General features: G+C 42.1%; 1 protein-coding gene across 3 annotated transcripts in view; it reads left to right on the top strand.

The window, feature by feature from the left end:
* KCNK2 (potassium two pore domain channel subfamily K member 2) overlaps window positions 1-21,118 on the top strand; it is a 207,343-nt gene extending 186,225 nt beyond the window's left edge. The window contains exon 9 of one of the 3 annotated variants that reach the window (XM_074949261.1): window positions 18,973-21,118. In XM_074949261.1, the coding sequence (XP_074805362.1) occupies window positions 18,973-19,290 (318 nt within the window). In that variant the 3' untranslated portion in view covers window positions 19,291-21,118. The remainder of the gene's footprint in view (window positions 1-18,972) is intronic. The other 2 variants (XM_074949262.1, XM_074949263.1) reach the window with 2 other exon arrangements.
* The last annotated feature ends 299 nt before the right edge of the window (window positions 21,119-21,417 follow it).

Below are 21,417 nucleotides of genomic sequence, written 5' to 3'. Positions count from 1 at the left end.
ACTCAAAAAATAGGAGATTCTACCTTTTGAACATTTGCACTGTGATGTCTATTACTATGTGTATGTAAAGCATCTAGCGCTCTGGGGCCTAATCTCATCTGGGGCCTCTGGACACCACTGGAATACAAATGGATGATGATATTATGACATAGATGTCAAATATTTAAAGTTTAGGAGACCCATGAAAAAACTGAAAGGCGATGCAGAAGTAGTCTTTGCTGAATGACTCCTAAACATTTTCCAGTTGCACAGTGCTGTATAATGGGACAAATTCATTACTACTGTAAATGTTCGAGTCAGTGCAGTTACACCAGTGATGAGTTTAGTCCAGCTTGAATTTCTCTCTCAAAACGTAAGTAACAATTGGGAAGTGCACAGCTTTTGATAACATGTTCTTCTTTTAGAATGAGGAATAGATTATGAGAGGAAAAGGGGAAAACAGGTCACTTTTAGTTAATAAATCCCTTATCTCTTTATAGTTATGAATTCTAGTATTATTTTGTGAAAGAATGAGAGCCTTTGTCGAATGCTTTTGCATCTTGAGTAGGAGTGTGCTTCACTGTAGCTGGCATATCCAAGAGTCTGTTCAGTCAATCCAGGATATTGGGTGAGGTGTGTTTTATAGAGAAGTGCTGCATTCAGAAAGGCAATAGTTTCTAGGCATTTATATTTGAATCAGATGTTAGAGAGGCCCAAAGCACTGTTAAACTCATAAATGGTTCTGGCAGAAAATACATCCAGATGCCTTTGCTCAGATGTACTAATCCAACAACTGCATTTTTAAAAAATCTATTTGAGATACAGTTCCCCTCTCATACATTTTGTGTGCTGTTATGAATGAAAAGTATTAACTGGATGGCTATTGCACTGTGGTGCCATGCACTTTGAAAACTTTCTAAATCTACTCCACTTAGCTGTTAAATTTCATATCCTGGAAAAAATTTGTAATGGAATTTTTTTTAATGATTAGAATGGATATTTTGTCTCTTTTGCATATGTCCCTGAAGTAGTAATTTTCATACTGGATGATAGTGACCATCTCCATATACCAAATAGGTCAGACAATGCTAACAGGATCAGTGGAAAAGAGATTTTTATTAATGAGAGATTCAAAAAAGAGTGGCAATTAGCTAAGTGAGCAGGAGTATTAGTATCATTAACCATTAGTGGCGATCTGGCTGAATTGATTCTGAGTGGAATTTGGCCTTTTCCCCCTTCTCAAAACAATATTTCCCGATTGTGGGTTATAGTGCTGTAGATTCTGGTTTTAATTATGAAATGCTCAGTGCAGTCCACCATACGTTGCTCCTGTACTGAGCACCCGTCACAAAGAGAACATAGCTACTAAATGCAATGAAGTGCACATAACATGAAGATGGGGGGAGGGATAGCTCAGTGGTTTGAGCATTGGCCTGCTAAACCCAGGGTTCTGAGTTCAATCTTTGAGGGGGCCATTTAGGGATCTGGGCAAAAAATTGGGGATTGGTCCTGCTTTGAGCAGGGGGTTGGACTAGATGACCTCGTGAGGTCCCTTCCAACCCTGATATTCTATGAAGAAGTCTGTTCATCTAGTTCAGGGACACTCCTCGGGCTCATAGTCTACTGAGCCCTAGAACAACTGAGTTGTGCCTTGTGCATGACCTGGAATAGATGGCAAGATGATTCTAAGCTATTTTTCCACTCTTTTCATCCTCATCCTGACCAGAGGCCAAACCAGGTCCCAGCATACCTTAGAGCAGCCTAAGAGCTACTCTAACTTATGCTGACTAGAGCAGTCCCCTAGACATCAGTGATCATTGGAGAGCACTGTCTCTGGCCATCTCATGCTCATGGCCCATGCAGGAATGGCCCCCTCCATCTGGGTAAGGGGAAGGAAAAGGTGAGTGGTATGGACCAGCTCTCTCCATCCCCTAGAAATGCTGGAGCACAAAAGAGCCAGAGCCAGGAACCAGAATCAGGCCTGAGGTGTTTTTGTTGTGGTGGTGATGATACTGTTGTTTAATATTTGTATTGTGGTAGTGCCTAGAGGCCCCAATCAACTATGAGGACCCCATTGTGCTAAGTGCTGTATATCTGTATAATGAAAAGACTGTCCCTGCTTCACTTATTGTTTCTAAATATAAAGCAAGACTGCTGGTTTATACAGCAAACAGAAGGGGAGACCACAAGGTAACAGCAAGGTAGTTATGACTGTGGCTACATTTTAGTCAAGGGTATTTTTAGTAAAAGTCATGGACAGGTCACTAGCAGTAAACAGAAATTCACGGCCTGTGACCTGTCCATGACTTTTACTATATACCCCTGACTAAAACTTGTGGGGGGTGGCCCTGGGGGTGCCACGGGTGCTGGGGGAACAGTCCAGGGGGTGTGGTGGATGCTGGGGGAGCGCGGGTGCATGGAAGCAGCTAAGGGGGGTGGTGGTCCATGGAAGCACCTCAGGTGCTCATGGGGGGGGGGGGGGGCTGGGGTGCTAGAGGGGCGTGGCCAGGGAAACACCTCAGGTACTCGGGGGAGGGAGTTGTGGCCCAGGGGACACCGTGGCTGCTTGGGGACCAGGGGTGGAGGGTTGGCAGGGCTGGGGCAGGTTCCCTTCACAGCTCCTGAGAAGCGGGGACCCCAGCTACTAGCTCCATGTACTGCTGCCACTCTGCCCCAAGCCCCGGTTCTGCAGCTCCCATTGGCTGGGAACCGCAGCCAATGGGAGCTGTGGGGGCGGTGCCTGTGGGCGGAGGCAGCATGTGGAGTTAGGAGCTGAGGGAGGGGAGCCCCCTTCTGGGGAGCCCCCCCAGGTAAGCACTGCCCCCCACCCCAATCTTGAGGTCCCCCCCAAACTTCTGTGCTGGGGTGCAGGGGGGCCTGAGACTGCCCCAGGAGCAGCCAGTGCAACTGGCCCAGGGGCTGCCTGAGCTGCTCAGGTGGCTCCCAGGCCAGCTGCTCCGGGCTGCTGCAGAAGTCACAGAGGTCACAGAAAGTCACGGAATCCATGATAAACACGGAGCCTTAGTTATGATTAGTGTAGTAAGCACGCGCCACAGTGCCTAACCATTGGCCTCTAACACCTCTGAGGGGTCAGGATTTGAACCTGTGCAAATAATGGACATTTGTTTGCTGGGAATTAAAAAAAAAAACTTGTTTCAGGCCTAAATTTTTGGCAAATAGAAAAGTCAAAAATGTTTTGTTTTGAGTCTAATGATTTTTTTAAAGTTGTTCTCAACCAAAACACATTTGTGAAATCAATCCGAAGTCACAAATTGTTTTGGTGTTGTCAAATCTTTTTTTCACTAAATGCATAAAAAAAACAAATAGTTGGAACATTCCAGCCAGCTCTACTTGTGACCTTCATCGCCACAGAACAGATCTCTTTCATATGAGATCTCTCAGTGATTACCCTTTTGGTTTTTAAAAATAAAAATAAATAAATGATCTTAATCATTTAATAGTTGTCCTGTGCTCATGTTCCTCTTATTAGCTAATGTTTCCCTTTATTGTGGAAATGAAGAAGTCATGTTCAACCAATAGCTGCCCTCTTCACTGTTACTGTATTCTTTTATCCCTTAAGTTCTTTTTCAGAAAGTTAAATATGAGTAAGCACATAAGGATTATTTTTAGACATTGAACTATTCTACTGCTAGATAGCTCCTGGAAATTATTCTTTCCAACTTCTCAGCGTATAGGTATTTGTAATCAGCTGTTGTTCCCACCCTGTTCTGAAGAGAGTATGCACACAGCATATATAGTCCAGGTTTACTGCTTATCTGGAGTTTGTTTGACTTTATTGATAACTTAAGGAAAAAGCCATGGATGATCTTTCTCACCCAAGTAGGCTGTTTTTAGGGTTTTCTCTCAATCCCAGCTCTGTGTTCCTTCTGCCTCAGAGAGACACTCAAATCTCTTCTGTTATCCTGCTTGGAGTTAGCTGTATCTACCTTCCAGCATTAGTCAGCAGAAATTACTTTGAATATTTGTGCAGAGTTCTAGCTCCTGAGCTTAAGGTCACTCACCAGAAGAATCTGTGTTCCTTGGCAGTTCTGTGGAAATTGTCACCCCGTAGCAGCCGCAAACAGCAAACATTTTTAGAATATGGCTAGGAGCATAGTGAAACCCAGGTCTCCAGAAGTGGAAGGCTAGTGTGTTAACTTAAATCCCATAGGGGAGAGACAATAATTGACTCATAAGCTCAGTGTGCTTTTTCAGTTGCAAAGTCATGCTAATGAGCACATAAGAAACTTGAAGTTAGCCATGGTTTTGTGACAGAGTTGAGAATAGCTCTCTGTAACCACGGGTTCAAATTCCAGTAGGACTGATTTAGTCCTTCAGCCTTCCAATGTCAATAAACGGAGTCTAGTACTTTTGGAGTGAAACTTTAGTACCCCTTTTTAGTATTCTTTAGTATTCTGAAGCTCCTGTGACATCTTTTAATAAGAAAAGGGATCCTTAGCTTTCCAAATCGCTTTCCGCTATTGTTGGGCAACCTGCTGTGTGCCTAACTGCCATACATGCTCTGGGAAGTGCCTGCCTTCTCTGGCAAATTGGCATTGCATGGCTATCAAGTGCCTGGGGAGCCTTCCAAATGAAAGGTGTTAAATGCATGTACTTTATTCATGAGCCAGTAAAAGATATGACCATGTCTCTCGAATACCCTTTTGATATCTTTCCCCAATAGTATCCATACTGTATTTTTAAAAATAAAGCACTTTCCAGTTTTTAGGATTTTAAGTCCCAAAACTATGGGCCAAATCAATTCCTGGTATAATTCCACTCCATGTCAATGGAATTAAACCAGAGATGACTATAACTCAAAGGGTCAAAGGATCAAGTAAATCTTGACATTAAAAGTTAAGATTTAGCCACTGATAATGTAATACTGGTAATCTTCTGTGAGAAATGCTTGCACAATAAACTGAACTCTCTATTATCCACTACTCAGTTACATGGTCCTTGTGTCACCTTAATACATTGGCTCACTTTTGATCGTTCTCTTTCCTGGCATAATGTTGTAAGTAATTGAAGCTGGCTTTATTTTTTATAAACATTAGTAGGTCTCATCATCATTGTGGTTGTGCGTTGTCTGAGAGAGAAGGAAATTGTTTCCATCAAAAAGAAGGAAGTGAGCCACATCTTTAAAACTGTTACTTGGGCATGCACTAAAATTTTCAACAAGTAGCACTTGAGCATCAATTAGTTAAAGCTTATATGGTGCTATGAAAATGTCAAGTGCTGCATGATTGCTGAATACTATTGGGAGCAAAGAAATTATTGAATGTCCAAACAGAAGCCCAATCCAGCCAAAATAAATCTCTCTGGAGTATTTCCCGTCTCTCACTGTCCTATGGGAGAGGGACAGTGCCTTCATAATTTTCTTGAAAATTTGGTTCTAGAACAGGGGCAGTCTTATTTTTTGTCAAGGTCCAAATTTTTTGGTCAAGATAAAGTCAAGGTCCAGACTCCAGAGAAATATTTTTCACACTGCAATAACAATAATGATAATAAGTAAATAAAAAGATTTCAGGGTCCATTCAAAAGCATCTAGTGGTCTGGATTTGGCCAAAGGTCTGCCTATTGACTACCCCTGTTCTAAAACCTGCATCTCCAAACATTCAGCCCCCTGTAGATATTGAGCCAGTGACAACCTGTGCATATGGCTTTACATGGTCAGGTTTGTTTTACCGTCAAAAACCAACCTTCTTGAATATTACAAATTGACATATTCTGAAGCATTACAATGGGTAGCCACAAATCTATACGTCAATGGAAGTACGGAAAAATAGATGTCAGAGTCTCCTCTTTTACATGAAGCATTTTATATAAATCAGCAGCAAACATCCAGTGTATGAAAAGGACTGGGTAGAGGGTGGTTAGGAGACTGGAAGGGACTTTAAGATCTGTAGAGCCACTCCACTTTCAAATCTCTCCTTAATACTTTCCTTTGCTGTAATGCATACAAATCACTCCCAGCTAGATTGACCTAGCTGATGACTTCTATCTTTCTCCTCAATTCTGTTCATTTTCTTATAGCATCATTTTGCTTTAGCCTCCTGTTGCATACTATTTGAACTGTAGATTATGAACTTACTGGGGCAGGAATTGTCCTTTGTTGCATTACATCTCTGTACAGCATCTAGCACAATGGTGCCCTGATCCTTGGCTGGGATTGCTAGGCACTATCATAATACAATAGTAATATATAGTAATAATTAGTAATAATTCCCCCATCGTTGTGGGGAATGACAGACAGAAGTCTAGAAGAAGCTACTTTGGTGGGGTAGTGGTATTGAGGAGAGATAGGAGGACAGATAGTGAGAAAGATGGAAAAGAGAGCCAGGAAGCCCAAAGAGCCTTTCAGCAGCGTGAGCCTTGAAGAGGACCCCTCTTTGTAACAGAGGGGCAGTAGTAGCTTCTGTATGTGGCTAAGGTTGTGCAACAAGTTAGTTCAGTGCAGTAATGCCCGCAGGCCAGAAGAGCTGTAGGGGAGGAAATAGGCCAGCTCTGCTGCTCATGCCATGTATCAACCCACCCAACAATTGCCCTGTTGCCTTGGTTCCTATCTATATGAATTACATTTAAAAAAAAGAGCTGAACTGTACAGTTTCTGAGAATATTGCATAAGAGTTTCTCCAAAGACAAAACATGATGTACTCTCCTCTTCTGCGAGGACAATGTGACACTTTCATACTCTTTCTAGTTTTAACTCAGACTACTGTGTCCAAGAGAGATTAATTCAAAGTTTTATTTTGAAGAAGAGTTCACCTCAGGGAAAAATGAAATTGCAATGCTTTGGAGGAATGTATTAGTGGTAATTGTCAGACATTACAGACTTGGGAGCATGTGCTTTAAGAATATCTGTAAACCAGGCTTCACATATTTCTCTACAGAATTAATAGGGGGATATCTCCAGCCCCAGCCCACCAAATTGTTATTTAATTCCTATTTTTGGCTTAAAGTAGCTTTAGGAAAATGATTAAAATGCACAAGCCAAAGAAAATAATGTAAAAGTACAGCTGTCAAGGAAAAACAAACAAAGTAAATAGAAATACTTACTATAAAATTTCCTTTTTCCTCTCCTATGATACACAGTACTTATCTATCTCCTTATATAGCATCCATTATCACAGTAGTTGAGTGCATCTTAATTAGAAATAGTGATATCTCCCTTCCTTCCCTGTAAATAGAAGTAAATTGCTTGCTAAATTATAGGGGTTTTGTGTGTGTGTGAGAGAGAGAGAGAGAGAGAGAGAGAGAGAATGAACTTGTAGCGGGAAAGCTAAGTCAAAGGATGAGTTTTGCATTTATTTCTGAAAGTGGAAAGGTCCATAGTCATTCTTGCCTCTTCTGGTAGGGAGTTCCAAAGTCTCTCGCAACTCCTGTGCTATTTTTTAACAATTTCATAGTTCCAGTGGAACATAGGAACTGTTATTGGAAGTCATGGTTGCAGAAGGAGAGGCAACCTTTCAGGTGCTTAGGATCAGTTTGATAAAGGGCTATTAATATCAGGAGAGAGGTTTTGAATTTAACTCTCTGCAAGAGGGAAGAACAGAACACCTGGGTGATGTGCTCACAGTAATCTGTGTCGCTAAGAAGATCGGTTAATGTGCTTTGTACCAACTAGAGCTTTCTTAATGTGTTTAGTTTCATTCCTAGTACGACTGAATCAAGCTTGGAGTTCATGAATGCATGCCTTGCTGTGGTCAGATCGCTGTCTAATAGAATGGGACTCAGTATTGCTGGATGGAAGCAGGAATTTTTGTTGATTGTGATTTGTTGTGGTTATTTGGGCACCTATTGCAATGAGGAGTCCCAAAGGATCGCAAGGCTGCAGGCAAACTTGAGGATCTGAGGGTAAAGGTCCCACATAGCGGGGGAAATTATAGAGACACAAGTCCTTCAAAGTTAGAGTGACCAGATGTCCCGATTTTATAGGGACAGTCCCGATATTTGAGGCTTTTTCTTATATAGAAGCCTATTACCTCCCACCTTCTGTCCCGATTTTGCACACTTGTTCTCTGGTCACCCTATTCAAAGTGCTTTCCGTCCCAGTAGCATCATCTCAGTCTTGCCTATGTTAAAAAGCCAGATGCTCCCTTCTGGCCGTAGGCTATATGAAACTTCATCGAGGTGCTGATCTTAGATAAGCATTGAGAAAGCTGGAAGAGCGTTGAGAAAGCTGATTACATTTGACATACGGGGTACCGATGTATTGTAGCCCATGCTCTCTCACCATCTCCCCCAACAGTTTTTTGTGTAGAAATTGATTAGGATGGTGTTGAGGACTAAGCCTTGTGGCACTCCAAATGAAAGGACTCAGGAGGTGCAGGGACGGCTGCTTGTAATGACTCAAGCCATTTCAGGGCACTTCCATTTGTCTTCATGGCTTCTTGGTAATGGGTTTGACTTCCTTAATCTAACCACTAGCCCACTCTAATGCTGTTGGGGACTTTCCCTAGTCCTGCCAAATCCTGCATGCCTGTCTAATAGTAGCATCAGCAAAAGGTCTGTGCAAAGGTTTGTTTTGTTACTGAACAGGGAAGTTCAAGTATTTTAGGTGTGTCATACTAAAATGGTGGCTAACTGTTTTATATTATTTGATAAATGTGTCAGAGATTTGTAAGTTAGAGAATATTCCACATTATGTTATAACCAATTGAGACTGATATTTTCACTTTAGGCAGATTGATGGTCTTTCTTCAAGAGAAGCATATCTGGTTCAATATGAATTCCATTAGTCAGGATAGTGAGCTCTCTCCTGTTCCATGATAAGTGCATTACCATATTTCTGGAAGAATCTGATGCTACATTTGAAGTTGCTATGGGAAGACTTGTGGGGCTGTGGTGTCTGTTGGGTCAGGAAACATAATAGCGTAAAGGTCCATGATCAGGAGAGCCCAAAGCAAACAAGCAGTGTTTGAAAATTTCTATTAAAAGCGAATTAAGTAGTACTGAATACGTAAATTACCACATTAAGTATAAATTATAAATTCTAAATGAGTGCACATTGCTTATACAGATCAGAGAGGTTAAAAGAAAAGTTGCAACTACCTATAACCTGAATGCCTGATCTGGGGTTAGAGATACTCTATGCACAAATTCAGGACTTAGCCACAGTCACAAGATAGCTGGATATTTTTTTCTTTAAAACTATCAGAAAAGTTAGTTAGTCATTGACATTTAAATTGCCATCATAATGCTCTAGAGTTAATACTCCACTGAGATGAATGAGGATGTTTAACTCCTCCCAAATCTATTTTTGATTGCCTCTGTAGAAAAAGAGAAACACTTGGGGTTGGACTTGGAACTACTCACATTTAATGATGGTGTTCTAGCATAGGTTTCTATTGGCAAGAAGATATTGGGCTGCTGGCACTTGTACTATCTGTTATGTGGATGAGTCTTGGGCTGTCATTCTGATACCTTTCACCAGCACTTAAGAAATATTGTGCGTATTCCAATCCTTGCACTCCATGTTAGTGATTAGCAGTCTTCATCAGTGTATCATATGGTTCAGAACTATTTGATTAAAAAAGCAGACATGTCTCCTATGGAGTCTGCAGAGTAATCTATTTTTGTGAGGCAAGGGGACTTGAAGAAAAAGTAAACAGTTCTTGCTGTAGAAATTTATGTGCAGATATTTTTGGTTTTGAACAGCAGACAACTGGCATTTCAATCACTTAGCATCAGATATGAAGTGGCTACCAGACCCCAAATTTAGCTAAAATTGAATGCAGTATGAGGAAATGTCATACCTTGGGGACTGAGAGAACCTGAACGTTCATTGAAATGTCATTATGAACAGAGGAGGAATTAAATTACAAGAGCAGGTTGCTTATGTGCTCTGGCAATTTTAGAAATTGCACATTACTCTTTCAATAACCCCTGAGCCCGAGTCCATAAATGTTACATGGTAAAAGATGTTGTATTCTGAAAGGGTAAAAATTTTCTTTAAGTGCATTCCAGGGCCCACAAAAGTTAGGGGCTGAAAGCAGCAATTTGGGCCAGACATAGGACACACAGCACTTATTCCAGCTTCCCTGTGCAGCGGTTATTCCAGCTTCCCCGTGCAGCACCATTGCATTTCAATCCTTCTTTCTCTTATTTTATAAGAATTGATTTATGGCAAACTGTGTGATAGTTTTGAAACACGAGCAGATGATAAGACCACGACATTCATGTCTTTTATTATCTAAATCAGGAGTTGAATCCAAGTCTCCAAAGAGGATATTTATGGGAGAGCCTCACCAATTACACCACCTAGCCCCCAAAAAGGAGATTTTATTAGAATTTAATTATTAGATAACCTAATAACTAGACTTTTAAAATCCCATTGAATAATTAATGTGCCTAACAGTGTTAATACAGCAAGTGGCCCAGTGTTATGAAGATAGCATGGTCCTCTGCATGTTGCTGAGTGGCCATGAATAGTGAATAAAAAGCATGTCTTCGGGACTGCCAATAATTAGTTGTGCCAGCAGCACAGCCAGTTGGTTATTTGTGGGGAAAGCATGGGGGTGGGGAGAAGAGAGCTGAAGCTGCCAATAGAAGAAAAATAAGAGTGAGGTTAAAAGGGTGGTGGGTAGGTCAGTTCAGAATGCTTGTGGCTTTCAGTAGCTTGCCTGGGCATAAGAATGGAGCAGGCTGACAGAGCAGAGGGATGGTAATCAAAACAAAGCTAGTTCAGCAGGTCTAAATTTAGATGTACCAATCTTGACAACATCCCTTGAAACGTGACTTGTCAGCAGTGTGTCTCAAAGTGAAATATCTGGGCTAGATCCTCAGCTATAGCCGAGAAGTACTCACACAGCTGAAAAGGTGCAAAGATGTGGGGATTGCATGGGAATTGTATGGATATTGATCTCAAAGGCCTAAAGAGTTCAAGGTGTTTATAAACTCATCACTGGTCAACATTAAACAGTGATAGATAGCTTTGGGGTGAATTTTAAACAGAGGCCTTGGTTTTACTTAGTTACTTGGCAAACACCCAAAAGCATTAATTCAAATTGAATATTTACGGATTAAACTCTCACACTCCCAGACAAAGAAGAAGAAAGTAAAACAAGATTTATATTGAAACTGTGGTTAAGTGATTATACAAAACAAACTTCAGACCTTATCAAAGTCTCCTCTCCTTTTGGAGTTAAAGTATCAGAGTCTCTTATTTTCAGAACAACCTTTCTTTGATGAAAAGGAAAAGGTTAATTTTACTCTCAGCCCTGATGTGAAGGGCATTCACTTACCCTGTTCTTAACAAACAGACGGACACAAGGTGGAGGAGAGACAGGATAGAAAAGATAGGTGAAATATGGCTTTTGTTGATGTTTTTGGAATGCTGCACCTCTGGTTAGTTATGAGTGGATGCTTTGGCTGGCACATTGACCACAACACCTGCTGCTTGGAATCCGATTAGTTATGATTTAGTCAGGGCTATCATCTGTTTGGATTCTTTCTCCTTAGACAAGGCAGGTTTAGATGAATGCAGCCTAGTTGACTTTGGGATTTGATGAAAACCCACATTAGTGAGATAGGATAGGAGGAAAGAAACAGTGGGCAGGAAATAACACAAAGGAAGGGAATACAATACAGGATCTTAGGTACCTTTGTGGTGCTGGCAATTAGATATCCCAACTGGTGGGCTGAAGAATCATAGAATCATAGAATATCAGGGTTGGAAGGGACCTCAGGAGGTCATCTAGTCCAACCCCCTGCTCAAAGCAGGACCAATTCCCAACTAAATCATCCCAGCCAGGGCATTGTCAAGCCTGACCTTAAAAAACTTCTAAGGAAGGAGATTCCACCACCTCCCTAAGTAACGCATTCCAGTGTTTCACAACCCTCCTAGTGAAAAAGTTTTTCCTAATATCCAACCTAAACCTCCCCCACTGCAACTTGAGACCATTACTCCTCGTTCTGTCATCTGCTACCACTGAGAACAGTCTAGATGCATCCTCTTTGGAACCCCCTTTCAGGTAGTTGAAAGCAGCTATCAAATCCCCCCTCATTCTTCTCTTCCGCAGACTAAAGAATCCCAGTTCCCTCAGCCTCTCCTCATAAGTCATGTGTTCCAGTCCCCTAATCATTTTTGTTGCCCTCCGCTGGACGTTTTCCAGTTTTTCCACATCCTCCTTGTAGTGTGGGGCCCAAAACTGGACACAGTACTCCAGATGAGGCCTCACCAATGTCGAATAGAGGGGAACGATCACGTCCCTCAATCTGCTGGCAATGCCCCTACCTATACAGCCCAAAATGCCATTGGCCTTCTTGGCAACAAGGGCACACTGTTGACTCATATCCAGCTTCTCGTCCACTGTAACCCCTAGGTCCTTTTCTGCAGAACTGCTGCCGAGCCATTCGGTCCCTAGTCTGTAGCGGTGCCTGGGATTCTTCCATCCTAAGAGCAGGACTCTGCACTTGTCCTTGTTGAACCTCATCAGATTTCTTTTGGCCCAATCCTCTAATTTGTCTAGGGCCCTCTGTATCCGATCCCTACGCTCCAGCGTATCTACCTCTCCTCCCAGTTTAGTGTCATCTGCAAACTTGCTGAGGGTGCAATCCACACCATCCTCCAGATCATTAATGAAGATATTGAACAAAACCGGCCCGAGGACCGACCCTTGGGGCACTCCACTTGATACCGGCTGCCAACTAGACATGGAGCCATTGATCACTACCCGTTGAGCCCGACAATCTAGCCAGCTTTCTATCCACCTTATCGTCCATTCATCCAGCCCATACTTCTTTAACTTGCTGGCAAGAATACTGTGGGAGACTATGTCAAAAGCTTTGCTAAAGTCAAGGAATAACACGTCCACTGCTTTCCCCTCATCCACAGAGCCAGTTATCTCGTCAGAGAAGGCAATTAGATTAGTCAGGCATGACTTGCCCTTGGTGAATCCATGCTGACTGTTCCTGATCACTTTCCTCTCCTCTAAGTGCTTCAGAATTGATTCCTTGAGGACATGCTCCATGATTTTTCCAGGGACTGAGGTGAGGCTGACCGGCCTGTAGTTCCCAGGATCCTCCTTCTTCCCTTTTTTAAAGACGGGCACTACATTAGCCTTTTTCCAGTCGTCCGGGACCTCCCCCGATCGCCATGAGTTTTCAGAGATAATGGCCAATGGCTCTGCAATCACACCCGCCAACTCCTTTAGCACTCTCGGATGCAGCGCATCCGGCCCCATGGACTTGTGCTCGTCCAGCTTTTCTAAATAGTCCCAAACCACTTCTTTCTCCACAGAGGGCTGGTCACCTCCTCCCCATGCTGTGCTGCCCAGTGCAGGAGTCTGGGAGCTGACCTTGTTCTTGAAGACAGAGGCAAAAAAAGCAATGAGTACATTAGCTTTTTCTACATCCTCTGTCACTAGGTTGCCTCCCTCATTCAGTAAGGGGCCCGCACTTCCCTTGACTTTCTTCTTGTTGCTAACATACCTGAAGAAACCCTTCTTGTTACTCTTAACATCTCTTGCTAGATGCAACTCCAAGTGTGATTTGGCCTTCCTGATTTCACTCCTGCATGCCTGAGCAATATTTTTATACTCTTCCCTGGTCATTTGTCCAATCTTCCACTTCTTGTAAGCTTCTTTTTCGTGTTTAAGATCAGCAAGGATTTCACTGTTAAGCCAAGCTGGTCGCCTGCCATATTTACTATTCTTTCTGCACATCGGGATGGTTTGTCCCTGTAACCTCAATAAGGATTCTTTAAAGTATAGCCAGCTCTCCTGGACTCCTTTCCCCCTCATGTTATTCTCCCAGGGGATCCTGCCCATCAGTTCCCTGAGGTTGTCAAAGTCTGCTTTTCTGAAGTCCAGGGTCTGTATTCTGCTGCTCTCCTTTCTTCCTTGTGTCAGGATCCTGAACTCGACCATCTCATGTCACTGCCTCCCAGATTCTCATCCACTTTTGCTTCCCCTACTAATTCTTCCCGGTTTGTGAGCAGCAGGTCAAGAAGAGCTCTGCCCCTAGTTGGTTCCTCCAGCACTTGCACCAGGAAATTGTCCCCTACACTTTCCAAAAACTTCCTGGATTGTCTGTGCACCGCTGTATTGCTCTCCCAGCAGATATCAGGGTGATTGAAGTCTCCCATAAGAACCAGAGCCTGTGATCTAGTAACTTCCGTTAGCTGCCGGAAGAAAGCCTCGTCCACCTCATCCCCCTGATCCGGTGGTCTATAGCAGACTCCTACCACGACATCACCCTTGTTGCTCACGCTTCTAAACTTAATCCAGAGACACTCAGGTTTTTCTGCAGTCACCGGAGCTCTGAGCAGTCATACTGCTTTCTTACATACAATGCAACTCCCCCACCTTTTCTGCCCTGCCTGTCCTTTCTGAACTGTTTATATCCATCCATGACAGTACTCCAGTCATGTGAGTTATCCCACCAAGTCTCTGTTATTCCAGTCACATCATAATTCCTTGACTGTGCCAGGACTTCCAGTTCTCCCTGCTTGTTTCCCAGGCTTCTTGCATTTGTGTATAGGCACTTGAGATAACTTGCTGTTTGTCCTGCTTTCTTAGTATGAGGCAGGAGCCCTCCCCTTTCGCGTTCTCCTGCTCATGCTTCCTCCCAATATCCCACATTCCCACTTACCTCAGGGCTTTCGTCTCCTTCCCCCGGTGAACCTAGTTTAAAGCCCTCCTCACTAGGTTAGCCAGCCTGCTTCCCAAGATGCTCTTCCCTCTCTCCGTTAGGTGGAGCCCGTCTCTGCCTAGCACTCCTCCTTCTTGGAACACCATCCCATGGTCAAAGAATCCAAAGCCTTCTCTCCGACACCACCTGCATAGCCATTCGTTGACTTCCACGATTCGACGGTCTCTACCCAGGCATTTTCCTTGTACGGGGAGGATGGACGAAAACACCACTTGCGCCTCAAACTCCTTTATCCTTCTTCCCAGAGCCACGTAGTCCACAGTGATCCGCTCAAGGTCATTCTTGGCAGTATCATTGGTGCCCACATGGAGGAGAAGGAAGGGGTAGCGATCCGAGGGCTTGATGAGTCTCGGCAGTCTCTCCGTGAATCCTAGCTCCTGGCAAGCAGCAGACTTCTCGGTTTTCCCGGTCGGGGCGGCAGATTGATGACTCAGTCCCGCTGAGGAGAGAGTCCCCGACCACCACCACCTGCCTCCTCCTCTTCGGAGCGGTGGTCGTGGAACCCTCATCCCTAGGACAGTGCATTTCATGCCTTCCAATCGGCGGAGTCTCCTTCTGTTCCCTTCCCTCAGATGTATCATCTAGTCCACTCTCCGCATTAGTACCTGTGGAGAGAACATGAAAACGGTTGCTTACCTGTATCTGCGCTGCTGGTACATGGACGCTCCCCTTTCTTCTTCTGGAGGTCACATACTGCCAAATTTCTTCACTGTCCTCCTGTCCCTGCTGCACAGCCTGCTCTGAATCTTCAGAACATTGTGCCTGTAGAAGCATATCCTGATGTCTGTCGAGAAACTGAAGATTTCCTGTTATACAACGCAGGGTCGATATTTGTTTCTCCAGACCTTGAACCTTCTCTTCCAATATGGAGACCAGCTTGCACTTTGTACAGACAAAGTCGCTTCTGTCCTGTGGAAGAAAGACTAACATGGCACATCCAGTACAGGTCACAACAGCTGAACGCTCCCCATCCATATTACCTTCCTTCTACGAGCTTCCTCAGGAGTTGTAGAAACTACTTGGAGAATCCAGCAAGATGTAAGCCTCAGTGGGCTCTCCCCGGGGCGAACTCCCAGGCAAACTCCCTCTGTTAGCCTCTCTGCTGTTCGCTGACTGGCTTTTTATAACAGTCAGGCCCACTCAAGGCTCACCTGGAACAAAGCACTCCCAATTCACACTTTTCAAACAACTAATCAAGCACACGGTCAAATTGTCCCCACAACAGACACTCAGATACTCACCAACACAGCCTCCCTAATGCAGCCCTTAGCATACCTCCTCTCAGACAGATCCCAGGCAAACTCCCTCTGTTAGCCTCTCTGCTGTTCGCCGCAGACTGGATATCAAGATAATATAATGATTTTCAGCTCTTAAATGGGAAGACAAAGTTCCTTAAACAAGAGCAAGGCCGGCCAGCCTTCCTCTCAGGAAGTGAGTCCTTTAGAAAAGTTGAGAGGCGTTGAATGCTGGCACATTAGGGGATGAACTGTCCCAAAAGGATTAAAGCTGGTGGCATATATCCTCATTGTTTTGTCCACCAATTAAATCCATTTCTGTAAGGACAAATTTGGCACAGGTAACTTTGTTCCCACATTGTCTTGTTTACCAAGTATAATCTCACCACGGTCCTTGATTTATATCAGTAGGCCATTTGGATTGGACTAATCGTTTCTCTGTGTGGTTTTCTTACATCTATTGTAACATTCATCGTTTTAAACAACTGACCTATTATTTGTGGTTATTGTAACATCTTATGAACTTTCACATACTTTTTACCATGGATCTTAGGGTAACTTTGTAGAGCCAATTATCATAACACAACCCATACGCTTTTTCTGTGCCATCTAAGGATTCCCCTTCTCAAGGGGATCTTCTAGTCGTTGGGAAAGCCATTCTTAGGATAGCTTTACACCAGTTCAGTAGGGCAAAGCTGCCCTAATGTAGGGGAGGATCTAGCTCATTGTTTTGGTGGGGTTTTTTTAATTACTTGTTTTCTATTAAGAAAAGTACTGGCACAGTTAAAATCTGTAGGTATCACAAGCTTTATTGTTCTAAAATCTGAAGTACATATGTCAGTGTTACTTTTAGCCTGGTTTGAATACTGATTAATTATTCAGCTAGCGTAAACTGCTATGCAAAACTGAAAAGAATCCTTGTTTTAAAAATATACATATTAGGCCACATTCATTTTTGGTGTAATTCTATTGAAGTTGAATGATGTACAGATTTAATAACATGACCTTTGGATCTGGGGGCTTTTTTGTTTGTGCAATGAGAAGAAAAGCTGGATTAAACACCCCCTTAACATTCCCCCGTGAGCTGATAACTTTTACCACCATTGTGTTTCTGTTTCCAGCGGCACTGCAAAATATACATAGCCCTGTGGCCACCTTCCAGAGCTAATGTACATAATCATTTTAAAGGCAAAGCCTCTTGTTTCTCTGATTTTATTTTCATTTGATTTTTGTGAACAAATATGTGCTCACCTTGTCACTGCTTGTTTGCCAGTGATTGAAATTCTGGGACTCCGCGCTACAAATTAGAGTAATTTATTTAAGTGGGTTAATTCTTTTAACGTGCTATGCTTTGGATTTACATTAGTCTACTGTACCATCTCCTTTCTGAGCCTAACTTACCATTAAAACAGTCTGAAAAGTGGAGACTTAAGGGAAAAAAAACCTCCAAAAATATCTGTTCCTGAGTTTAATTGAAAAAACAAAAAACACAAAACCCTGAAAAACAACCTAATCATTCCAAGGAGTCCTCTTCATTTATTTTAAATGGTAAATGGAGGGTTTTCTCTGCTTGGTGTAATAACTGTATCCTGGGCTAAGTACAGTTAAAGGCCAGTGTGTTAATGTTAAATAAAGTCAGAGGCTGAGGTTCATATCAGCGCAGTGTAAGGTTATTGCCAAATTTAGAGGAATCCGCCTCCACGTATTATATGAAAACATTTTCTCCCTCCTCTTATCCATTTCCTCCCATTGCTACACCTCAGCACCTCCCAGGCCTTTGTTACTTAGCAAGAAACCCTAACCCCCACACAGCTCCCTTAAAAAAAATAAGTTTTGTAACAGTATAATTAAAAGCTTCTCTCTCCTTTTTCACCACCCCCACTTTCCATGTCCCTTACTTCTCTCCATCCTCTTATCTTTTTCTTTGCTCCATTTACCCCCTCTCCAAAAAAGAGTGCCTTTCCTATTTCAAGTGGTCAAAAGGCTGAACATTTTGGGCACTGGGAAGTAAAGGGTAATTTTGGACTCTCCCTACCCCCTGCCCACACTCATATGCATGTGTGTGCACACACATGTTCTTCAGGCCTGCTGATACTGAAAGCTAAGCGGAGTGTAAAGTTGAGGAGAAACATGGTTGAAAGACTGCTGTCTTCACTGAGAGTGGATCAGCCCCTGTGTTGGTTCCTGGCAAATGCATTTGGAGTGCTGAGAGCAGGAACCAGTCAAAGTGCAGGGATCTGCATATTTCCTAATTGAGAAATAGCAGTCATTATGCAAATCAGAACACCTCCCGTAGCCAATCAGAATGGAGGGATTTTCATAATGGCAATAGAATCATAGAGCTGTGAGACTCCACAACATCTCTGCTCTCTGACTAGTGGACATGGTTTCATTTCAGGATAATTAGTGACAGCCCTCGAGTCCCACATTGTAATCCTATTCCTTTCTCTATTTGAAATAACAGACTTAGTTGAAATGGAAAGAAAAAGCAAAGCATATTGCTGACTTGACTAAAACTGTCACTTACATTAATCCTTGTTTTGAACATGCGCTAAAAATAGAATACAAGCAGCTGCCATTTTTCTTTAAAAAGCCCTTTCCATCTATATTTAGAAAATCCTGTGGCAAGCTTCACAGAGATCTTCACACAGACAGTAAGTGTGTCCATAAATAACCCTGTACATCTCCCCGGGTAACAATACATAACACAGTCTGGATTTCTGGGAATTCAACACCCCCCCGGCCAGCTGGGTTGTTCTTAACTGTCAGGACCTCATTTTTAAAGGAAACTTCCCCTTATTGATTCCATATAAATCAGCTTGTCCATTTTTAACTGTATAGATTTTTGTTGTTGTTGTTGTGTTTAATGTCATTCTTAGCTCTTGTTGTATTAATATTTCTTCCTTTTGGACGAAAGAATATAACTCTATGAAACTAGACTTTTTTTTTTTTAACAAAAGGTAAACCTGAACCAAAAAAGAGTTGTGCCAATGGGCAACAGTTTTGTTCTCTGTTCATGCTGGGGTCCTGAATATAAACCATCCTTGACGTGCCTAGTCATGCTGTGTTTCTCTCCCCTTCTCTTTCATTGTGTGTGTTGCAGGTGGGAGAGTTCAGAGCTCACGCTGCCGAATGGACAGCCAATGTCACGGCAGAGTTCAAAGAAACCCGCAGGCGTCTAAGTGTGGAGATTTATGACAAGTTTCAACGGGCTACCTCCATCAAAAGGAAGCTCTCTGCAGAGCTCGCTGTCAACCACAGTCAAGATCTGACCCCTTGCAAGAGAACCCTGTCAGTCAACCACCTCTGCAGCGAGAAGGACATCTTGCCTGCTCTAACAAAGACAGACAGCATTTATATGAATGGTTTGACTCCTCACTGTGCAGCGGAAGATATTGCTGTGATTGAAAACATTAAGTAGTGCTGACTTTGGATGCCGATCCTTGGAGAAGCTTTTGGCTTAATCTAGCCATATACTTCTTTTTTTTTCCTATCCATGATTGATGCTAGTAACATTTTATACATGTGCATGAGTTCAACAGAAACCACCACGATAGGGATTCAGTGTCACCATCATATCTCTTCAGACACAAGATGAATGGAATTTCTGTTGTTGATAGATGCTGGAGCAAGCAACGTCCAATGCCTTTTTGTGCTCAGACTGTTGTTCATTTCTCCTAATGTGCCATATGGCCTAAATAATGAATTATATTTGTTTATGTTAACAATGTAGCTTTGAGGGATCAGTCCTTACATTTTCAGGGTCTACCTTACTGAGCCTAGGAATGGACCATTTATGGACTACAACACATTTGTAAATGGCAAGAAATTCTTATGCAGCCTTTTACCTAAGAAATTTTTGTCAGTGCCTTATCTTTTGAAGAAACAGAACCTCTATAACTCTTACATGGGTTGTGTTTGTTTGTTTGTTTTTTGCATGAGTAATGTATTTCATTTGAGCTTTCATCTTGCCTGAAATGATGATGTTTTAAAGGTGTCTTTAGTGAAGATAGCAGCATTGAGAATGGATGCCAAAAATCAACAGACATCAAAGTGACACTCCTAAATCTAGCTTTAAAGGCACGGCAGTTACAAGAGTTGCAAAAATGTCCCCTGAAAATATTTATTTTACTCACATCCAGGTGATGCATGCTCACACTATATTAGAACCAGACCTGTAGAATTTATAGATCCATTTTGGGTTTTATTTTTCAAGAGTTGTTTAGCAATGTTATCCCATGTGTCAGATTACCAAAAATCTCCAGTTATGTGTAATTAAATTATTTGCTAGATCACAAGAGAAAGTAGAAGTTAATACAATGTGGAAATGTTTTTAATTGGTGCATTCTAATAACCATACTCATTAAAACATTACAGAAAAATACCACAGCAATTTCTAATCATCATAAATCTGCTGCCAGAAAGTTACTCTCTGAAAAGAATTTTAAACTTTTTATTTAAGCCAAGTCACACCAGGCTCCTACTGGATCCTATTGGAGTGCTTTCCTGAATGTCACACTGCACATTGGTTGCCTACACCGGAACTATGACTGATGTGGGAATGCAATTGAAACTGGTATCACTGTGACTTTCTACATATAAAATACAGACTTCTCTGAATACAAATACAGACATGAAGGAAAGCTGATAAATAGCACAATCTGAATGCCGATGATTGTTCAGATAGGACAGGCTGATGATATGCAGATCTGAAGCCAATCCTTGGGGTTTCTGTATTGGTTTTAAAGAAAAGCATTGACTTTAATTCTGTATCTGTTGTTTTGTTTATAGTTGTGTGTGAGAGTCAGAAGGAATGCAGGATAAAAACAAGGAATGGATAATTTTGTCTTTTTTAAATTTTTTCATATTTTAGTCTATTGTAAGCTGGCTGTACATAAAATGAATATAACAAGCCCTAAGGGAATAATTTAGGCTCTGTGCAAATTAAAGAAAAATTAGACTTTGTTGATTGGCCATGATGAAAATGACAAATTTGTAGCATTTCTGACCACTAGATAACATACAAAATATGAACGTTAATGTTCTGGATGCTTAATCTTGGTCTCTGATTGATCAACGCTATCAGTGTAAATATCAGTCAATTAACATTTACAGAGAGTAAGCTTTTAAATTAAGGAAAGTTCCATGAATTAGTACCAGGCCATGCTCTTTTAAAAGAAAAAGACCCCTGTCTCTCCCAGCACAGTGTTCTGAATGTCCACGTGGTGAGAAGCTCTTCTTGCCATGTATAAACTGTGAATTGTAATGAAAAATAAAGTTTTTACTTAAAATAAGCTTTTCTGAGTCTCCTGCTTGCTGCTGTCCCACCAGAATGCTGAGAAATCACTTGAGACACCAGGTGTTTGAGGGCTCAAAGGTTACACAGTCTTTATACTCGTTTGCAGCCTGCTTGAATTTAAGATGATTTAACAATGAAAAGAAGAACTTGACTCCAACAATCAAAACATTTTTTCTAAATATTAAACAGTAATGTTCTTTGGGTTGCTACACCTTTAAATTTTGTTTTGTGGCCATTTTTTAAAGGAAT

Source organism: Natator depressus, chromosome 3, assembly GCF_965152275.1.
Source record: "Natator depressus isolate rNatDep1 chromosome 3, rNatDep2.hap1, whole genome shotgun sequence".
Classification (NCBI taxonomy): Eukaryota; Metazoa; Chordata; order Testudines; family Cheloniidae; genus Natator; species Natator depressus.
Note: the sequence above shows the minus strand (reverse complement) of the source record. Positions and strands in the feature narration are given on the sequence as shown.